At 40.6% G+C, this 19,541-nt stretch overlaps 1 protein-coding gene across 2 annotated transcripts in view; it reads right to left on the bottom strand.

Annotated features, from left to right (window-relative positions):
- The window catches only part of LOC115232531 (lysosomal-trafficking regulator), a 268,514-nt gene that overhangs the window by 42,968 nt on the left and 206,005 nt on the right, over positions 1 to 19,541 (bottom strand). For both annotated transcript variants that reach the window (XM_029802457.2, XM_036509015.1), the window contains exons 20-28: positions 18,828 to 19,109; positions 17,315 to 17,513; positions 14,538 to 14,651; positions 13,315 to 13,836; positions 10,839 to 10,981; positions 9,697 to 9,866; positions 7,163 to 7,292; positions 5,212 to 5,312; positions 2,231 to 2,305 (exon numbers count right to left, since the gene is read on the bottom strand). In XM_029802457.2, coding sequence (XP_029658317.1) covers positions 2,231 to 2,305; positions 5,212 to 5,312; positions 7,163 to 7,292; positions 9,697 to 9,866; positions 10,839 to 10,981; positions 13,315 to 13,836; positions 14,538 to 14,651; positions 17,315 to 17,513; positions 18,828 to 19,109 — 1,736 coding nt within the window. The remainder of the gene's footprint in view (positions 1 to 2,230; positions 2,306 to 5,211; positions 5,313 to 7,162; positions 7,293 to 9,696; positions 9,867 to 10,838; positions 10,982 to 13,314; positions 13,837 to 14,537; positions 14,652 to 17,314; positions 17,514 to 18,827; positions 19,110 to 19,541) is intronic.

Below are 19,541 nucleotides of genomic sequence, written 5' to 3'. Positions count from 1 at the left end.
CCATGGGTGGGATGGTACCACAAAAGCTGGCCAGGCAGAAGCTTGCACCAGACTTCTGTGACTGTTTTGGCAGGATTTTTACAACTGGATGCCCTCCCTAACACCAACCACTCAGCAGAGTAGACTTGGTGCTTTTTACGTGGCTGGGTCAATCTAAACGTTGTAAGTTAATTTGGCAGAAGGAAACTGAAAGAAGCCTGTCATATGGTATTGATAAGCCACAACAATGGTGACATAGATGTATCTACCATTCTTGGTGATTGCAGAGTGAGCTGTCACATTTGGTCAGTAAGTGTTTGTTAATACTCAGCCTTGTATCGGGAGCGTTCCCTGGACACTAGCCTGCAGCAAATTCCGTGTATAAATAATACACACAGACCGTGCACGTGCAATTGATAATGTTTACATAGCTAAAGCTGTTTCTGATTTATAATTTATTAGAATCATTGGGCGATGTGCTGCGCTTGAGAAGACCTATTGAGTCAAGTAAAACCCAGAATCCAAAATCAAAAATGAAATTGTAGTTGTAGCCAATGCCAGTGTTACCTGAATGGCACCCGTGCTGGTGGCACACAATAAGTACTATTCAACCGTGGGTCGATGCCAGGGATGCCTGACTGGCTCCCCGTAGCAGTGGAACATAAAAAGCACCCACTACACTCTAGGAGTGATTGGCGTTAGGAAGGGCATCCAGCTGTAGGAACCTTGCCATTTCAGCCAACTGGCTTGCCAGTCCCCAGTCAAACCATCCAACCCATGCCAGCATGGAAAGCAGACATTAAACAATGATGATGTGTTATGCCTCAGTTGATCAGCAAATAAATTCCATTCTAATTGCATATAAGTCATAGGTCAGGGATTCAATTCATTCCAAGATGATCCAAGTACATGGTGTGTATATTATCATCATTGTTATTATTTAATATCCATTGTCCATGCTGGCAAGGGCAGGACGGTTTGACCAGGGCTGGCATGCTGGAAGGCTGCACCAGACTCCAGTCTGATTTGGCAGGGTTTTCTATGGTTGGATGCACTTCCTAATGCCAACCACTCCAAGAGTGTAATGGGTGCTTTTACATGCCACCGGCATGGGTGCCACTTGCATGACACCAGGGTGCATTTACGTGTCACCAGCACAGGTGCCAATTTCTGTGACACCGATATCTGCCATGACTGCGATTTTGCTTGGTTTGATGGGTTTTCTACTCAAGCATGACATAATGCCAAAAGGCCCCAGTCATTGCCTCCATGAGGCTCAACACTCAAAAGGAACTCAGCCACCTTGCCTCAATGAGGCCATACACACACACACGTATATACATGTGTGTGTGTTATTGTCTTGACGTCATGCATCAGTTGTGTGTGTGTGTGTGCATATCATCATCATCATCATCATCGTTTTAATATCCACTTTACTATGTTTGTATGGGTCAGACAGAATTTGTCGAAGGCAGAGTTTCTACCACTGGATGCCCTTCCAGTCGCCAACCCTAAGCAAGGTAATATTTCCCCATGGCCAGAGAATATATGGAAGATTAGATGTACAAATAGTTCAGTATTCCGTGGACATATGACTAACTTACTTCATGAGTAGAATCAGTGATCTGATGTTTTGGGGGTTGTCCCTTTGAGAGAGAGAGAGAGACAGACAGACAGAAAAACAGAAAGAGAGAGAGAGAGAGAGAGAGAGAGAGAGTGAAAAACAAATGATTTTTCTCTCTCTTTCTCATACAATCAACCCACTCCAAGTGCTAAGTTTCTCTTCTCCTTGTGGAATACACACACACGGTACCATCATCTGCTGACACAGATCACCAGCTGTCAGCTTAGATTCTATGCTGTTTCCTTTAAATCAATAACATGTTGTTTAATAAACAACTAAAACAACAAACGAAGGGTCTCGTATCAAACTAATTTAGTCACTTAACCCTTTGGCATTCAGATTATTCTGTCAAATGAAATGCTTATTTATTCATAGTTTTCAATTAATCATGCATTAACTCATAAATTCAAGATTTTGATGATGTCAATGTTTATTTTTAGAATGACATTATAGGGTAGGTCTGAGAGGTCTGATCTGGTCAGTGTGAACATTAAACAAGTACAATATTTGGGTCGGGCCTGAGTGATTTAAATGTTAAAAGTTTAAGGACCTAACATTTCAGCAGATTTGAATTCACACACATCTCTCTTTCGTTTCTTTTTTTTCATTTAAATCCAATGAAATTACCTAAATTCTCTGAGAGCTACAGCTGTGAAGAGTTTTTTCAGTCGATCAAATACTGTTTGCCGTTCATCCATTGGTCTGTGGAAGAGAACAACAATAATAAAAAACAGTTATGAATAACAAAAACACAGCAAATAAAACAAGAATCATTGATTTAACACAATTACTTACACAGGGTGTGGCAGAAAAACCTCCCAAAATTTACACAAGCCAGTGGGGTGGCCCCAGGACATTAATCTTCTGAAAGCCGTTCAGTGATGTGCAACCAAGAGAATACCCTCCATCAGGCATTTGCCATATTTTGAACGCCTTACTTCCCTGGGAATGGATACATTGAAACCCCAACGTCTGGCAGCTGACTTGGCAGACACCCATAAAATTATTAACCATCTTACAAATAATAACTCTGAGCACCTTTTCAAACTCCATCTGTCTAACACCCGTGGACATGTTTACAAAGTCAGAAAACAGCACAGCTCCCATGACTTTAGGAAACATTTTTTCACGCTGAGAGTTGAAGCATGGAACAAACTGCCGGCATCAGTTGTTAGTTGTTGGAGCACTGCATCCTTCAGGACTTCCATGCTTTCTGAGATTCGCCAACACTACACCTGATCTTTCTCCCCTACATACACACGCAAGCATGTATCTGACTCATACACTGTTCACTTCCCAGACATTTGTACATTACTACATATACTTTATATGCACTCTCTGACAAGTTGTGGTGCACCTGAGCACTGCATAAAATAATTTCATTATTAAAAAAAAATGTCTTCATGTTGCTCATGTGAAACTATTTTCTCAGTTAGCATCATAGTTAGGACTGGTGGCACACACCATGCATTTGATGTTGGGATGTTTGTCAACTTGTAAAATGTGGGAAGCTCTTTTGGAGAGCCACACCCTGCAGCAAAGAACTGCAGAAGGAAACCATAATAGATGAAAGCTGTAATAGGTTCCAAGCAAGATGACATTTTGTTGTCAAGTGATTCATTTGAAGTATTTCTCAGTAAACTTTAATGGCAACCACCAGATCTTACTTTGAAGAACACACACTCCAAAAATATAACAAATAACAAACTATACTATATACTGAGACCCCCTTCAATCATGTAACCATGCAATTGCACCTAGAAAGTTACCCTCCCAGGCACAAGTCCGGGCAAGGTTGTTTATGGAAGACCAGCAGTCGCCCATGCATACCGGCCGCCCCTCTCCACGCCACCGATACAGCTTGGGACATGTGACTTGGCAACTCATTTCCACAACTGAGTGAACTGGAGCAACGTGATATAAAGTGTCTTGCTCAAGAACACAACATGCAGCCTGGTCAGCGAATTGAACTTACAACCTCACAATCGTAAGTTCAATGCTCTAACCACTGAGCCATGCACCTTCACAAACTATACTATATATATATATATATACACACACACACACACACATATATATATCATCATCATCATCATAATCATTTAACATCTGTTTCCATGCTGGCATGGGTTAAACGGTTTGACTGAGGTCTAGAGAGCCAGGAGGCTGCACCAGGCTCCAGTCTGATCTGGCAAGGTTTCTATAGCTGGATGCCCTTCCTAACACCAACCACTCTCAGAGTACAGTGGGTGCTTTTTTACGTGCCACCGGCATGGGAGCCAGTAAGGATCATCCAGGTTTGGATGGTACTTTTTACAAGCTAGTGGCACAGGAGCCAGTCAGGGCGGTGGTGGCTGGCATCGACCACATTCAGATAGTGCTTTTTACGTGCCACCAGCACAGGGAGCCAGTCAGATAACACTGGCAACGAGCCACGCATAAATGGTGTTTATTGTGTGCCAAAAGAATGGGAGCTAGTCAGGTGGCACTGGCATCGGTCACAACTACAATTTCCATTTGATTGTGATTTGATTTTTGATATTGATATATATATATATTAAATTAGAGACAAAACCACAATTAGGCAAATCAAACAAAGAAAGACTTAAGCCAATACATAAAATATTTTATGTATTGGCTTAAGTCTTTCTTTGTTTGATTTGCATAATAGTGGTTTTGTCTCTAATTTAATATAATATAATATTTTACTATAAAATTGGATTCAATCCTAAATCTGATTTTTCCCTGTAAGTTTGGATTTATTCCCTAATATTTATTATTATATATATATATATATATATATAATATATATATATATATATATATATATAATTACAAAACCTAATATTTATCTCCTTCTAAGGTGGTGAGCTGGCAGAAACGTTAGCACACCGGGTGAAACGCTTAGCAGTATTTTGTCTGTCTTTACGTTCTGAGTTCAAATCCCACCAAGGTCAACTTCACCTTTCATCCTTTCGGGGTCAATAAATTAAGTACCTTTTGTGTACTGGGGTCGATCTAATCGACTGGCTCCCTCCCCCAAAATTTCGGGCCTTGTGCCTGGAGTAGAAAAGAATATTTATCTCCTACTATATATAGAATTTGAAGTCCGTATGAGAGATTCTCTCATGGTCAGTAACACAGTATTGTGTGTTCTAACACAACAACCACTTTAAGTGGGAAAAAAATACTTCTGTTGCCATTAATCATATATTACACACCTATCAAACCCACATTCAACAAAACCAATCATATCAAGTTTCCTACTACTACTACTACTACTATTATTATTATTATTATCATTATTATTATTATTATGACAATTCCGCTGCGGTTGACTTTGCCTTTCATCCTTCCAGGGTCAATAAAATAAGCACCACTTGAACACTGGGGTCAATATAATCAACTCATCCCCTCCCCCAAAACCGCTGCCCTTGTGGCAAAATCTGAAACCACTATTATTATGACAATTCACTACCACCACCACTATCACCACAGTCCATCATTCTGGCAACACTTGCAACACTGAAATAATACCTCAACATCACACTTTAACACCACAACCACCATTGCCATCACCATGACCACCACCCACTCTGATAACTTACCTGTTGTAAAACTGGTTCATCTTAGCCAAGAAATTGCAGAGGGTTTCAGTGAGTCCAGAGTCCATCAAAGCAGCACAAATCACAGAATTACATTCAAACATCTGCAATAAAGAATTTGGATATAAATTACAAACTGACCACTGGCTGGAGAGAGGGAGACAGAGAGAGAGAGAGGGAGAGAGAGAGGGAGAGAGAGGAAGAGAGAGAGACGGAAAGAAAACATATAGAAATGTCATCTTGGTCATAAAACTGCAACCTAAGTCATCATCATCATCATTTAAAGTCCGTTGTCCATGCTGGCATGGGTTGAACAGTTTGACCAGGGCTGGCAAGCTGGAAGGCTGCACCACAGTCCAGTCTGTTTTGACATTGTTTTCTACAGCTGGATGTCCTTCCTAAAGCCAACCCCTCTGAGAGTATAATGGGTGCTTTTACGTGCCACCAACATGGGTGCCATTTGTGTGACACCAGTATCTGCCACGACTACAATTTTACTTAGCTTGATGGGTTTTCTTCTCAAGCATGGCATAACAATAATTTTATATATTCTCTCCCCGCTCCTTACACTGCACAAAATGTCACCGAAAAACCTCTTCTCATTCCTTTCGCTCTGACACATGGTAGTCATATTAATAACTGTTGCTTGGTGACAGATAACAGTACCTTCTTGTAACTAATGTTTTACTACTATTTTGGGGTCTTTCAGTTTCCATCATGGTTTCTATCAAAGCATTTGGTGCATTCATTGCAAAACGTTTGCCAGCCTGTAAAAAGAGGAAAACACTTTGGCTCTACCCCGTGATTCTCAATCCACGGCAAGAAACAGGAACCATTTCACCACATTGTACTGTATTAAACCTTTTACGATGTAACAAAAAAAAACTGTCAATGCCAATACATTTACTTGGTTATAAACCAATATATTTCTCTGTGGGTGTTTGGATATATTTCTTCCGTTATTTTAAAATAGTTTCATATTCAAGAGGTTTTTGTCTTGCAAGCTATTTGGCAACCCTCCCTGGTGCCATGTTAAAAGCACCTGTGCTAGCGTCACGTAACAGCACCCATGCTGGTGCCACGTTGAAAGCACTGGTGTTGGCACCATGAAAAAAGCATCCATTACACTCTGTAAAGTGGTTGTATTAGGAAGGGCACCCGACTGTAGAAACCAAGCCAAAACAGATAATTGGATCCTGGTGCAACTCTCTGGCCTGCCAGTTCCTGTCAAACCATCCAACTCATGGAGTAAAGAGTGTTTGCCTACATAACATGGCAGTCCTGGTTTAGGACGAATGTTGCTGTAATTTAGCCCCAGGAGACATCGTCTCCAGGTGGCTGTACGACACGTATGTTTTCAACATTCATCCTAAACCAGGACTGCCATGTTATGTTAGTAAACAATCTTTACTCCAAAGTATTGTTGCTGAATATCTGACATTGTGAGATTTAAAAATAGTAATTTTCTAATTTATAGATCAGTGACTGTGTGTCACTTTGAAAACTATATATTTCAATATATTTCAAACAGGGATTTGGCAGCACCACCTCTAGCCAAACAATTATTCTATGCTGATGAAGGGAAATAATCCAGAAATTGCAATATACAGATATTGAGCTGAGTGGGGGTGCTACATTCCCTTGTTTGAAAATATAAGGACACAGATCGTGTCGTATAGGGGCTAAATTACAGCAGCATTCGTCCTAAACCAGGACTGCCATGTTATGTTGACAAACAATCTTTACTCCAAAGTACTGTTGCTGAATATCTCTCATTCTGAGATTTACAAATAGTAAGTTTCTAATCATCCAACCCACGCCAGCATGGTAAACAGATGTGAAATGATGATGATGATGATGATGGTTAAAAAAATTCAATCTCCTAACAGAATTCTCTTCTGTTATGGGATTATGGAGGACAAGGACAGGGCTTAACAGTTGAAATATGTCTTACCTGATGAAGAATGATTAGAAAAGAAGAAGCTAAGGCAAAGTCTTCAGAAGATTTCTCCAGAAGAGACAGAAGTAGTGGAGCTGATGATAGTTGTACTTGGTTCACATGGTGCAGTTGGCTGAAGTCAAAGCTGGAACAACAACAACAACAACAAGAACATGTAGAAAATACTGTTGAAATGCAACTGAGCAATATATATATATATATATATATATTATATATATATATATATATTACAAATAATAAAATGGAGAAACACATTAGTTGGTTTATCAGCTTTAGGATATTAGAATGTGTCTTATTTAATTAACAAAACTACAACCATAATAACATATATATATATACTAGCAGCATAGCCCAGCGTTGCCTGGGTATGTAAGAGCCCCTAGTAGGCAACGACTAATCCCGATCTAGTCCTTTCCCTCTTTCCCTCTAGGGAACGAAGGCGCATGTATAGGTTGCAATGTCTTCTCTTCACTCGAATACTTCTGTGTATACGATGTTCCTAGCTGTCCCTTTGGGCGAAAACATTAAAACATCATTGCGCCTCCCAACACGTGAACAGCTCACGTAGAGTTGACCGTGGGCGAAGCACTGTTCGCCCAAATGTAACCCAGCAACTTGTAGCGTTTGGCCTTGGGATTTAAGCTTTTTGCAAGAGGCGCAAGGCGGTTTCCTCGTGGGTCTTGCATGCCCTTCAAGCCCTAGCAGCCGATGTCTTGGTCGTCCGAGGGCTGAGGAGGGTCCTTCTCTTCTTGGGTGGCATTTTGGTGGATAGCAATGTGTTTGGCAAAGGTGTAATACAAAGGAATATGTGGGGTAAGTATTTTGGTGGAAACAATGAGTTTGGCAAAGGTGTAATAAAAAGGAACACGCGGGGTAAGTATCCCAAAATGTATAAAAATGTACCAAAACGGCAAAAAAGTGGGCAACAATGTGAGTGACAACAACGAAAAGTTAAAAGTGACCAAACTGAACAAACGAAAAGGTTTTTCGGTGCACACGACAAAAGCGGCTTGTAATAAACCAAGAGTTTGCAAGTAGCGTCCGAGGACCCTTAGGGTACATCAAAAATTTAAGGTAAAATGTTTGGGGTGGTAGTTATAAAGAAAGTCTAAACAAAAAATGTATTCGAATAACTTGTGGCTGCAGCAGCTATTAGCAGAAGTGTTGGGGGTAAAGTCTCGAATGTAATTTTTTCCTGATAGGAATTGGTTGGGTTGAATTATCGATAGCTGTTTGATATTTATTTGGGAGTGTAAAAGAGTTAAAAAGGTCGAGTTGCGTCCCCTAGACAGTCTGTGGTTTGTGTTTAATACACAAATCGGTTTGCTATGTGTGCCACATATGATTTAATTAACCGATTTTTTCCAGTAATAGAGTATCCTATTGGAGCAGACATGATGCTCGCTGTGAATTTAAAAAAAAATTCCTGCCAATTTGTGAAAGATATTGTCGAAAATATGTCATCTTGAATTTGAACGCGATTTCCCAAAATGGCATGATTTTATCGATTTTTTCTGATGGTAAGGTATTGCATGGAAAACTAACGTCAGAATTAGGTTTTTTAGGGTAACATTAAGCTTCACCATGAGTTTGGTGAAAATCGATTGCAAGTTGCGAAAACTACAACAGAAAATGTGTTGCATATAAAAAGCTTAGATTCTCGACCCCATGTCGAATTTATCGATTTTTTTCAGAACTGGGGGAACTTTTCAAAATTTTCGCTGCGTTAGTTTTGAATTATGACATTGGGCTGTGTGTGTGTCAAGTTTCATCAGAATCGGTTGAAAGCCGTGGTCAGGGTGAGGGTACAACCTGACAGACACACAGACACAGAGACAGACAAACTGCCGTTTATATATAGATATATATATATATATATATATAAATTAAATAATGAGGGTAGAAATTGATATTAATCAATTAACATCAATTTAAACCAGTGGCCTAGCATATTTAGAAACTTCAAAGTTTTAAAAATTATATTACAATTAATAAGAGGAATGACCACCAAAGTGGATTCCTAATATGCTAGAGATAGACGTCAAATTGCCTTACCATGTAGAATGTGTTCTCAAGAAAAATTTCAGCAAAATCGCCAGAATGTAAAAATGAGCAAAACAAATGAAAATATACGAAATAAAACAAAATATGCTGATGAGTTTTCAGGTATTTACATTCGTAAATATTAAAAAACGAAATGATTGGTGGTAGGTAATCAATTTTTATTTCGTATGTTTTCATTTGTCTTCTTCATTTTTATATTCTGGTGGTTTGCTGAGATTTTTCTTGAGAACACATTCTTCGTGGTAATGGCGATTTGACATCTATGTTTAGCATATTAGGAGTCGAATTTGGTGGTCATTCCGCTAAATTTGTGTGTATGTATATATATTTATATCAATAGTTTGTGACTTAAATCTTCACTACTCAGGATTTTCCTTTACACACAGAGTCTTACTTCTGCCAGAATTACATGTAGAAGTAACCTGCCTGAAGAAATCAAAAGAGAGAGAGAGAGAAGGACTTACCCTTCGTCCATAGTGAATTGCTTGGCAAGCATTATTGAGAAGGCCATCTCTACCAGAGATTTCTCTGACTGGTAATGGTAAAGTTGAGTTGCTAGCAGATGGAAACCATTTAGCTTAAGGAAGACTTCAACATGGTTGTTGCGACATCGTTGGAGGTAGATATCAAGGAGCTGCAGAAAAAGACAACAATAACAACAACAGCAATGATAACAGCAACAACAACAAAGAGCTCTCTAAAATATCACAGCCTGCTAGAAATAGCAGTCAAATTTCCCCCCTATCACACCCCTTACCATCTTAACCCTTTCTTTACCGTATTCCTGTTGATATACATTGCCTTTATTTTCAATTTATTTTGAAAGTAATGAAGAACTTGGTAAAATAGCATTTGTTGTTATTAACCTGAAGTTTGGAACACAAGTTAACGGGAAATTTTGATGGAACAAGATTTTAATTTAGATGGTTTTAGAACAGGAAATTTGTGTTATAGAACGAGGGGTTGTCTCAGGTAGGTTGATGTCAAAAGGGTTAAAACAGGAAGGACACAATGAGAATAAGCAGTCCTTGAAAAACGATCTTTATTGGACTGATGGATGCATTTTGAACTCTTTAGTTCTCTTCAGCACCAGATACCAAAGAGAGGTAACTCTGGCCTGAAAACAAAGCTTTCTTTATATGAAACCAGTCAATATTAGCGACTGATTAAGGGAGCAAGCTGGCAGAATTGTTAGCATGTTGAACAAAATGCTTAGTGGTATCTGAGTTCAAATTGTGCCATGATCAACTTTGTTTTTCATCCTTTTAAGGTCAATAAAATAAGTACCAGTTAGGCACTGAGAAATTGCTGGCATTGTGTAAAAATTTGAAACCAATATCAGCAACTGATGGCACATATTGGTTAAGAGGCATACGAGGCACATGTACAACAATCTTCTTTCAGTTTCTCTTTACCAAATTCACTGACAAGACTTTGGTCAGTCTGGAGCTGTAGTAGAAGACATGTGCCAAGGTGCCACACAAAAGGACTGAACCCAAGCCCTTATGATCGGGAAGCAAGCTTCTCAACCATACGGCCACGTCTGGGCAGGTGATAGAAAAGTATTTCATTTAAAAGATGATGTGGACCGAAAACCTTGACTTACCCGAATGACGAGGGCCCTAATCTCTGCGGAACTGTTGTGTGCCAGAACAATGAGGACTCTTGCATTAATAACATTAAAGAGAAGCTTGTCTAATTGGGTTTCATCAAAGACAATTAATGTCGAACACATTAGTTCTAGTAAACCTGGAAATATAAGAAAAATTGGTAGTTTAGGAAGAAATGGTTCAATGAACACCATAACACTACTACAGCAACCATGCCACCACCAAAACCACCACCACACCTACGGCATTCACAACCTCTCCACTATAACTACTACCACATCCACATGCCTACAGCCACCACCATTACAGCTATAACACTACCCCACTATTATTACTACAGCCACTATGTCCACACCACCACACAACCTCTATAGCACAGTCATGCCCAATATATATATATATATATATACACCACATCTTCTCACATTCATCATATGACTCACCCAGACAGTCATGTGATGGGAGTGAGAAGATATGGTATGTGTATCCAGAGCTAATCAGCATTGAGGATTTTTTTAAAGACTACATTACATCCTGATCATCAGCATCATCAAAAGGAGGCGCAATGGCCCAGTGGTTAAGGCAGTGGACTCGCAGTCGGAGGATTGCAGTTTCGATTCCCAGGCCGGGCGTTGTGTGTGTTCATTGAGCGAAAACACCTAAAGCTCTACGAGGCTCCAGCAGGGGATGGTGGCGACCCCTGTTGTACTCTTTCATCCCCAACTTTCTCTCACTCTTTCTTCCTGTTTCTGGTCCCCAACTTCCTATGCAACCGCTGAGCCTGGATGCGCATTCATCCATCCGTCGAAGCTCTCGGTGTCGGGGGTTGACCTGCTTTCTCTTCTGTGGGTCTTACAAATAGCAAAGGACCATGTTTCGGACTTCTCCCACTACTGGGACAAAGACAGCTTCGCTCAACAAACAAACAATCATCATCATCATCATCATTTAATGTTCGCTTTCCATGTGAGCATGGGTTGGACGGTTTGACAGGGGCTAGCAAGGCCAGGGGTCATACCAGGTTCTTTTGTCTGCTTTGGCATGGTTTCTGTAGCTGGCTGACTTTCTTGATGCTGACCACCTCACAGAGTGAACTGGGTGCTTTTTACGTGGCACCAGCACCAGTGGTGTGGTCTTAAAAGTAGACACACGAGGAAAGGTAGATCATTTCATTGATTGGTAAGTCAACACAACAACCATTAGCACACCAATGTCCTGTGTCCTCTCTATCTCTTTCTACCACTACTACTACAACAGCTTCTACTCTTCTGAACTAACAGACTATGCACCAACTTCTTCACAAGCTTCACAAGGAAACCATTATATGGTTGCTTGATCAGCAAGAAATAGCAGTCAAGTGTATGATATCTAAAGAAGACAAATTAGATGATGTGTTCTTGTAAAAAAAGGCAAAAATCCACAGGATAATTCCAGCTTGAATGCCTTTGGTCAAAAATCTCCTCTAAAGGTTAAACACCACCATTTCCACTTGCACCAGTACCACCAACATCATGACCACCACCACCACCATCACCATCACTTCAATCGCACCAGACCACTGCAACAACCACCACTACTACAACCACCAATACCACAACCATCATCAGCCGTTCAAGAATTTGGACCTGGAGATCTCCATTTCCAGCGACTTCGAGGGCCACCTCCCAGTGGTGTCAGGCATCAACGAAGAGCCCTCGACTACAACAAGACGACCAAAGTTTTTTTCTTTTTTTTTCAAGATCTGGGGTTTCCTGCCCCTAAGCCCTAAACCATCACCTAATCACCCTTACCCATCTTGTTGTTTAATAACAACCATCATCACCAATAACAACAACAGCATTTAAGGCAAGTAATTATAATAATAATTAGTTTATTGCATTCGGTGCTCAGGTGTTCCTATAACCTGTTGGAAAAGGGGTTAAAAAAGTGGGGCTAAAAGCCACCATACAAGTCGAGTAAGGAAAGACTGCAACGGAAGCAAGAAGTATTTGGAGAGAGGACAGAATAAAAATACAAAAAGACAGAAACATGAACAGTAAAAAGAGCCATAAAGAGGAAAGGGTGGGTGAGCATGTAAGGAATGAGCGCTGGTGAATTTCTGGGAGCATGGAACTTTTGACAGATGTAGTGGTCCCGAAAACTAACAACTGACACAGTTTATTTCATGCTTTGACAGTTCCAAGTGTGAAAAACCGTTTCTGAAATCAAGTCAAGGGAATTGCATTGTTTTTTGAGGTCTTTTTTGGATTTTATAGGCATGGACATGAATGGTAGAGATATTGAATTTTAAAAAATGGCCAAAGTTGTTGTTGGAAAGACGGTGTATAATTTTGTAGGTTTCTACAAAGCCAACAGCTAGGTGTGAAAACTTTAGTGTGTCAATGCTCAGATAAGCTACAAAATGAAAATGTCACATCTTAAGAACACAAACACAAAACAGATGAAAATAAAAACAAAAAGAAAGGGCCATACCAGCACAGAGGACTACAAGACCCTTCTCTGTAGTCTCATGATCTTCACTTTCATACACATCATCATCGTCATCATCATCATCAGAATCCAAAGAACTACCAATATCACAGCTTGTAGGGGACATAGATTCAGACAGAGAATAAAGGGGTCGACGACAGAGACTGCTACTGTTGTCTTGGTCGATTGAACTCAGTTTTTGGGAGAGGTTGCCATCAACGGCACTGGCAGCAGACTTTCCCGAACTGCAGGCAGAATTATCATTAATATCGTTGCTGTCTGCTTCGTTGAAACTGTTTTCCGTTCCACAAGAATCCGGTGTTTTCTCGCTTTGCGAGTGAATCTTTGAGGAAAGCTTTTTACCGTCTTGGAACTGTTCGGCATAATTCTGTTTATCCTTTTGTGTCTTCCATCCTCTTAATTCATTATTGCTTGGATATGAAGCGGAACGAGGTCGGTTCATCCCGATCTGTCGATCATACACAGGCTTGCTAGATGATACAAAAGACACCGTTCGGAAGAGGCCTGGAAACAAACAAAACATCTTCATCATCATCATCATCATCACAAAAAACAATACCACAATAGTCATTTCAGTGAGAAATACAAACTATGGCAATTATTGCCCACAGGGGACTAAACACAGAGGGGAAAAACAAGGACAGACAAACGGATTAAGTCGATTACATCGACCCCAGTGCATAACTGGTACCTATTTAATCGACCCCGAAAGGATGAAAGGCAAAGTCGACCTCAGCAGAATTTGAACTCAGAACATAGCGGCAGACGAAATACCTATTTCTTTACTACCCACAAGAGGCTAAACACAGAGAGGACAAACAAGGACAAACAAACAAATTAAGACATTGATCCCAGTTCATAACTGGTACTTAATTTATCGACCCCGAAAGGATGAAAGGCAAAGTCGACCTTGGCGGAATTTTACTAAATTCTTTGTTATATTTAAAATTAATTGAAAGAAACACAGAACATCTCAACAGATATATGGCAATGAAAGGGTCACACCATGTTGTACTATCTTAAAGGAAGGATACAGACAACTGAATGCCTCAATGTGGTTGTTCAAATTATTAAAAATAGCAGCCAAATATCCCTTGAATCATACCTTACCATTTAATATAAAAATGAATGAATGAAGAACACATTGGATAATATTGTCCAAGGTACACAGTACCAGAAAATAAAACAGTTTGGGAATGCCTTACCTTTTCTGGTTCCTTCAGTTTCATTGTCATAATCACCAAGACTGGCCAGTCTCACTTGATCAATTGTCCTATTCTTCCTGCTGATTCTCCTAGCAATGGGAGTGCCAGGTACACCTGAGAGACAAACAGACAGACAGATAACAATGGTGCAAGGGGAAATACAACCATGTTTCCCTACTACAGTCGTTATTCTCACACTCCAACCACCGTAACATTACAAACCCATCACAACACTAAAGTCAACACCATCACCACCACAAACACCACTGCCATGGTATTACCTATTTCTTTACTGCCCACAAGGGGCTAAACACAGAGAGGACAAACAAGGACAGACAAAGGGATTAAGTTGATTATATCAACCCCAATGCGTTACTGGTACTTAATTTATCCACCCCGAAAGATTTAAAGGCAAAGTCGACCTTAGTGGAATTTGAACTCAGAACGTAACAGCAGACGAAAAACGGCTACGCATTTCGCCTGGCGTGCTAACGATTCTACCAGCTCTCCATGGTATTCCCTCCGCCATTATGGCAGTGGTATCACTCAAACTTACAGTGGAACAATACAACGATGCTGTAGTACAAGACAAGGGTGCAGTGGTGCTACAGAAGACTGCAACCAGATCACACGGTACCAAGGTGGCACCACACAATACTGGAGTGATACCAAGCAACACTTCAGTGGTACTACATAATATTGTAATGACCATCAGATTGACTGCCTGCCCCCCACCCATCCCCACAGTTAATAACTGAACTCAGTAGTACTAATTAACAATTTAAAATAACACCTGAGGTTACCCAGGGACGCTCTCTGCAGGAGAAATAAATTGATGTAATGAGTCAGAAATATAATTGAAACTGATTGATTAGTTTCTTGCTTCGTTACATCCTTTACATTTTTTTTTAATCTTTTTCTTGTTTCTGTCATTAGATTGTGGTCATGCTGGAGCACTGCCTCGAAGAATTTTTAGTCAAACAAATCAACCCTGGTAGGTATTATTTTTTGTATCAGTCTCTTTTGCTGAACCACTAAGCTAATGGGACATAAACTAACACCAGCTGTCAAGCAGTGGTGGTGGTGGTGGTGGTAGGGGTCAAACACAAAGACAAACACACAATAGGCTTCTTTCAGTTTCTGTCTACCAAATCCACTAACAAGGGACTTTGATCAGCCCAAGCCTATAATCAGAAGACACTTGCCCAAGGCGTCACACATTGGGATTAAACCCAGAACCATGTGGCTGGAAAGCAAACTTCTTGTGCAGCCACACCTGTGTCCACATGTGAAATTATAATTAATTAAAACTGTTTGACATTTTTAACGATGATGTTTGGCTCATTAATTTAGCAGTGACTTCACTATTTGTGGATCCTCTACAGCATTACTTGACCAGCAAGAAATAGTAGCCAAATATCTCTTGAATCACACACCCTGTCATCTTAAACACAAGAATGATGGTATTAGGTAATGTAATCCTAGATACTCCTAAATGGATAGAGGGTCATGGCTGGAATGTCTTTGAACATAAGTTTGCTCAATTGGGGCCAGCCTGGGGCCAAACAACAACAAAAACTAACTTGTCAATTTTACATAAACTGATTCTATAAGTTGTTTCCCTCTTGTGTGGTACCTTTTTACAGCTAGATGGACTGAGCAGTTTGACAGCTAAATATTTCAGCTGAGGACAGAATACATCACCTCCCTCATTTACTGTCCCTGTCCCATGGTGGCATGGGTTGGGCTGTCTACTTTGGCATGGTTACCACAGCTGGCAGCCCTTCCTAATGCCAACTGTTTTATAGAGGGTGCTGGATGCTTTCTTCATGCCATCAGCATTAGTGAAGCCACCATGCAGCTGGCAAGAGTAGGAACCCCAAGAGGGGTGCCTTTATGCTGGGAGATGAAGGGTTAAGATATGAGAGATGGGGCCAGAGCGGGACAAGTTTCTTGCTGTAGACAGGCCACGTGGCAACTCACAAATTTTAGAAGAGAGGGTGAAAGGATGATTGGAGTGGAAGAGGGAAGAGCTAAAACTAGCAACAATGAGGCATCTGTGTGGGCCTTCAAAGTGCAAGGTGAACAGAAATGAATGGGGAAGGATGAAGATGTGAGTGGATGGGTGGAAGTTTGAACCACCAAACTCTCGCAATATTTGACGGATATTTGTCCTTATTTGTCCAATATTTGACGGATATTTGTCTTGTTTGTTGTTAACATGTTTCGGCTGATATACCCTCCAGCCTTCTTCAGGTGTGTTGGGGAAATTTTGAACCTGGGTTCTCATTCCTAAGGTATTTTTCAATCTTGTTGTTGTTGTTGTTATTATTATTATTATTATTGTCCAGGTCACTGCCTGGCATCGAACTTGGATTCTTGGGGTTAGTAGCCTGCACTCTTAACCGCTATAGAACTGCACCAAACTCTCAGTTTGCAATAAAGTAGCCACTTAATGAAACAAGCCAAGAATGAATGAATGGATTAATTAATTAAAATTACAGTGGTAGTTAGTACATAAGATAATTAGGTTAATTAAAAATTCTATCAAAGGCATGTAACTTAATTCGGGTAAGAGATAGGCTGCTGCAGATGGAAGTATGTCTGACATGTGACAACACAGTTATGACTACAGAGGTTTACTAAGATCCCTAACCACACAACCAACCAAGCACAGGGCATTCCATAATTGTCAACTGGATGTAAAACACACACACACACTGAAGAGAAGAAAGTCTTAAGAAGATGAGAGGAGTTATATAAAACGTAGAACTTACCCCACCAGCAACTGAAGTAGAAGCCGGATCTTGCATAGTTTATGTAGGTGTCAGCAGCAGGGTGCATCAACAACAGAAAATCACAGACAGCTACTATGAGGTGAGAGTCTGGGGGAGAACCAACCATTTTCTGAATGATTGCAACAATGGAACTGCTGATTGTTGCCGATGGCACTGGTTCGTGTTCTCGCACTAATTCCTGTGGACGAACAGACAAGAAAAGGAAATGTTAAAGATGTAGTGACAAACATTGGTGGAAATGTAAGAAAACAGCCAATGGTGGGACCTTCACAATCACACGTCCTAATGCTATCTGTTAATATCATCATCATCATCACTGATTAACGTCCACTTTCCATGCTGGCATGGGTTGGACGGTTTGAGTGAGGACTGGAGAGCCAGAAGGCTGCACCAGGCTCCAATCTGACCTGGCAAAATTTCTACAGCTAGATGCCCTTCCTAATGCCAACCACTCCGAGAGTTTAGAGGGTGCTTTCTATGTGCCACTGGCACGAGGGCCAGTCAGGTGGCACTGGCATCAACCACACTCAAATGGTGCTTTTCATGTGCCACTGGCACGGAAGCCAGTCAAGTGACACTGGCATTGACCACACTCAAATAGTGCCTTTTACATGCCACTAGCACTGGTATCAGGCATGCTCAAATGGAGCATTTTCTGTGCCACCAGCACGGGTGCCAGTCAGGCAGCACTGGCATCAGCCACAACAACAATTTCACTTGACTCAAAGCAAATTTTCGACAGCTGGATGCCCTTCCTGTCACTAGCCATAACCTGTTTCCAAGAAAGGTGATATCTCACTATGGTCTGACATGTTTTTCCACAGAAGACTGGAAATGAACAATCTCACTTGTATGATTGGTACAGATCCAGACAAAATGGTTAAGGCTGAATCTCAAAGAAATTAAAGGAGGAACATAGTAAAGAGAGACAGACAGACAGACAGAGAATATGCTACAAACCTGTAAAATTCAGAACAGAATTGGGAAAAATGGACATTAATCCTTTTGATGAAGGTAATGACAAGACACACAGACATACAGACATCTTTATATATAAAATTGAAGTTGTGTGTGTGAGACTCTGTCTCCTCCGATTTAGATTCCTAACTACTCCCACATTTTGCGGTGCAGTTTAACCAAAAGTGGGTATCTTATAGTCGTTATTCATATCGAGCCCTTCTGGGTATTAGCGCGCGTCTACGATGAGTCTACGATTTAAAAAAAAATTTACCATCATTTTTCCGCATTTTTTATGATTTTTGCTCGGGTTATATAAGGGATGTAACTCTCTAAAAATGCTTATATAATTATTTCCCTTACAAACCCGAGCAACGCTGGGCGATACTGCTAGTTCATTATATTACTTGAAATAGTTGTCTGTCTGTCTGTCTCTCTCTGTCATAAACACACAAGCTCATACTTTTGCATGTATGCATGCACACACACACACACACACACTTCATACTAACACCTGAAAGAAGTTTCTACTCACCTGATACATAAGAAAGACTCGTTGTACAAAGTTTCCAGCTTGATATTGTTTAATGTTGAACATTTGATGTGGATGGTCATCTCTGACCAAACACTCAAGGGCTTTGAAGAGTAATTCCATCACAGACGACGGACCTCTGGTCCAAATTCTCCACCTCAGTAGAAGATTCTCAATAACAGACATATTCTGGACAATGGCCAACGTTTGCTCTTTTATGATGTAAGTGTTTAACTGAGAATCGAATCTCATCACGGATTCTGTGGTAGCAGCATCCAGTAGCACCTACATTGAACAATTAGAAGATGTACAAGTTGAAATTATCCTCCTCATCATCATCATTTACCATTTAATGACCACTTTCCCTGCAGGTTTGGGTTGGACAAAACGACAGGATCCAATGAGTTGAAGGACCACTTAATGCTCCAAGGTCTGCTTTGACAGGATTTCTTTGGATGGATGCAATTTGTAACATTTTGTACTGTATTGAGTACTTCTTTTGAAGCATCAGCACCAGTGGGATCAAGCAAATCACCAGCCAAGGCTCTTTGAAAGAGTCAGGGGTGAAGAACTGAGAGAGGTGGCTTTATGTCAGGTGTTGAGAGCACTAGCATAGCAGGCAGGGGTAAGGGCGGTTCACTCCGGAAGGCACTTTTAAAGGGGCAGCATTCGTCATCCTGTTGTAGGCAATATGTGTTTTTTGTGGGGTCTGAGGGC

This window comes from Octopus sinensis, linkage group LG1, assembly GCF_006345805.1.
Source record: "Octopus sinensis linkage group LG1, ASM634580v1, whole genome shotgun sequence".
NCBI classification, from domain to species: Eukaryota; Metazoa; Mollusca; class Cephalopoda; order Octopoda; family Octopodidae; genus Octopus; species Octopus sinensis.
The sequence above is the reverse complement of the archived record's forward strand: the minus strand, read 5'-3'. Positions and strand labels throughout refer to the sequence as shown.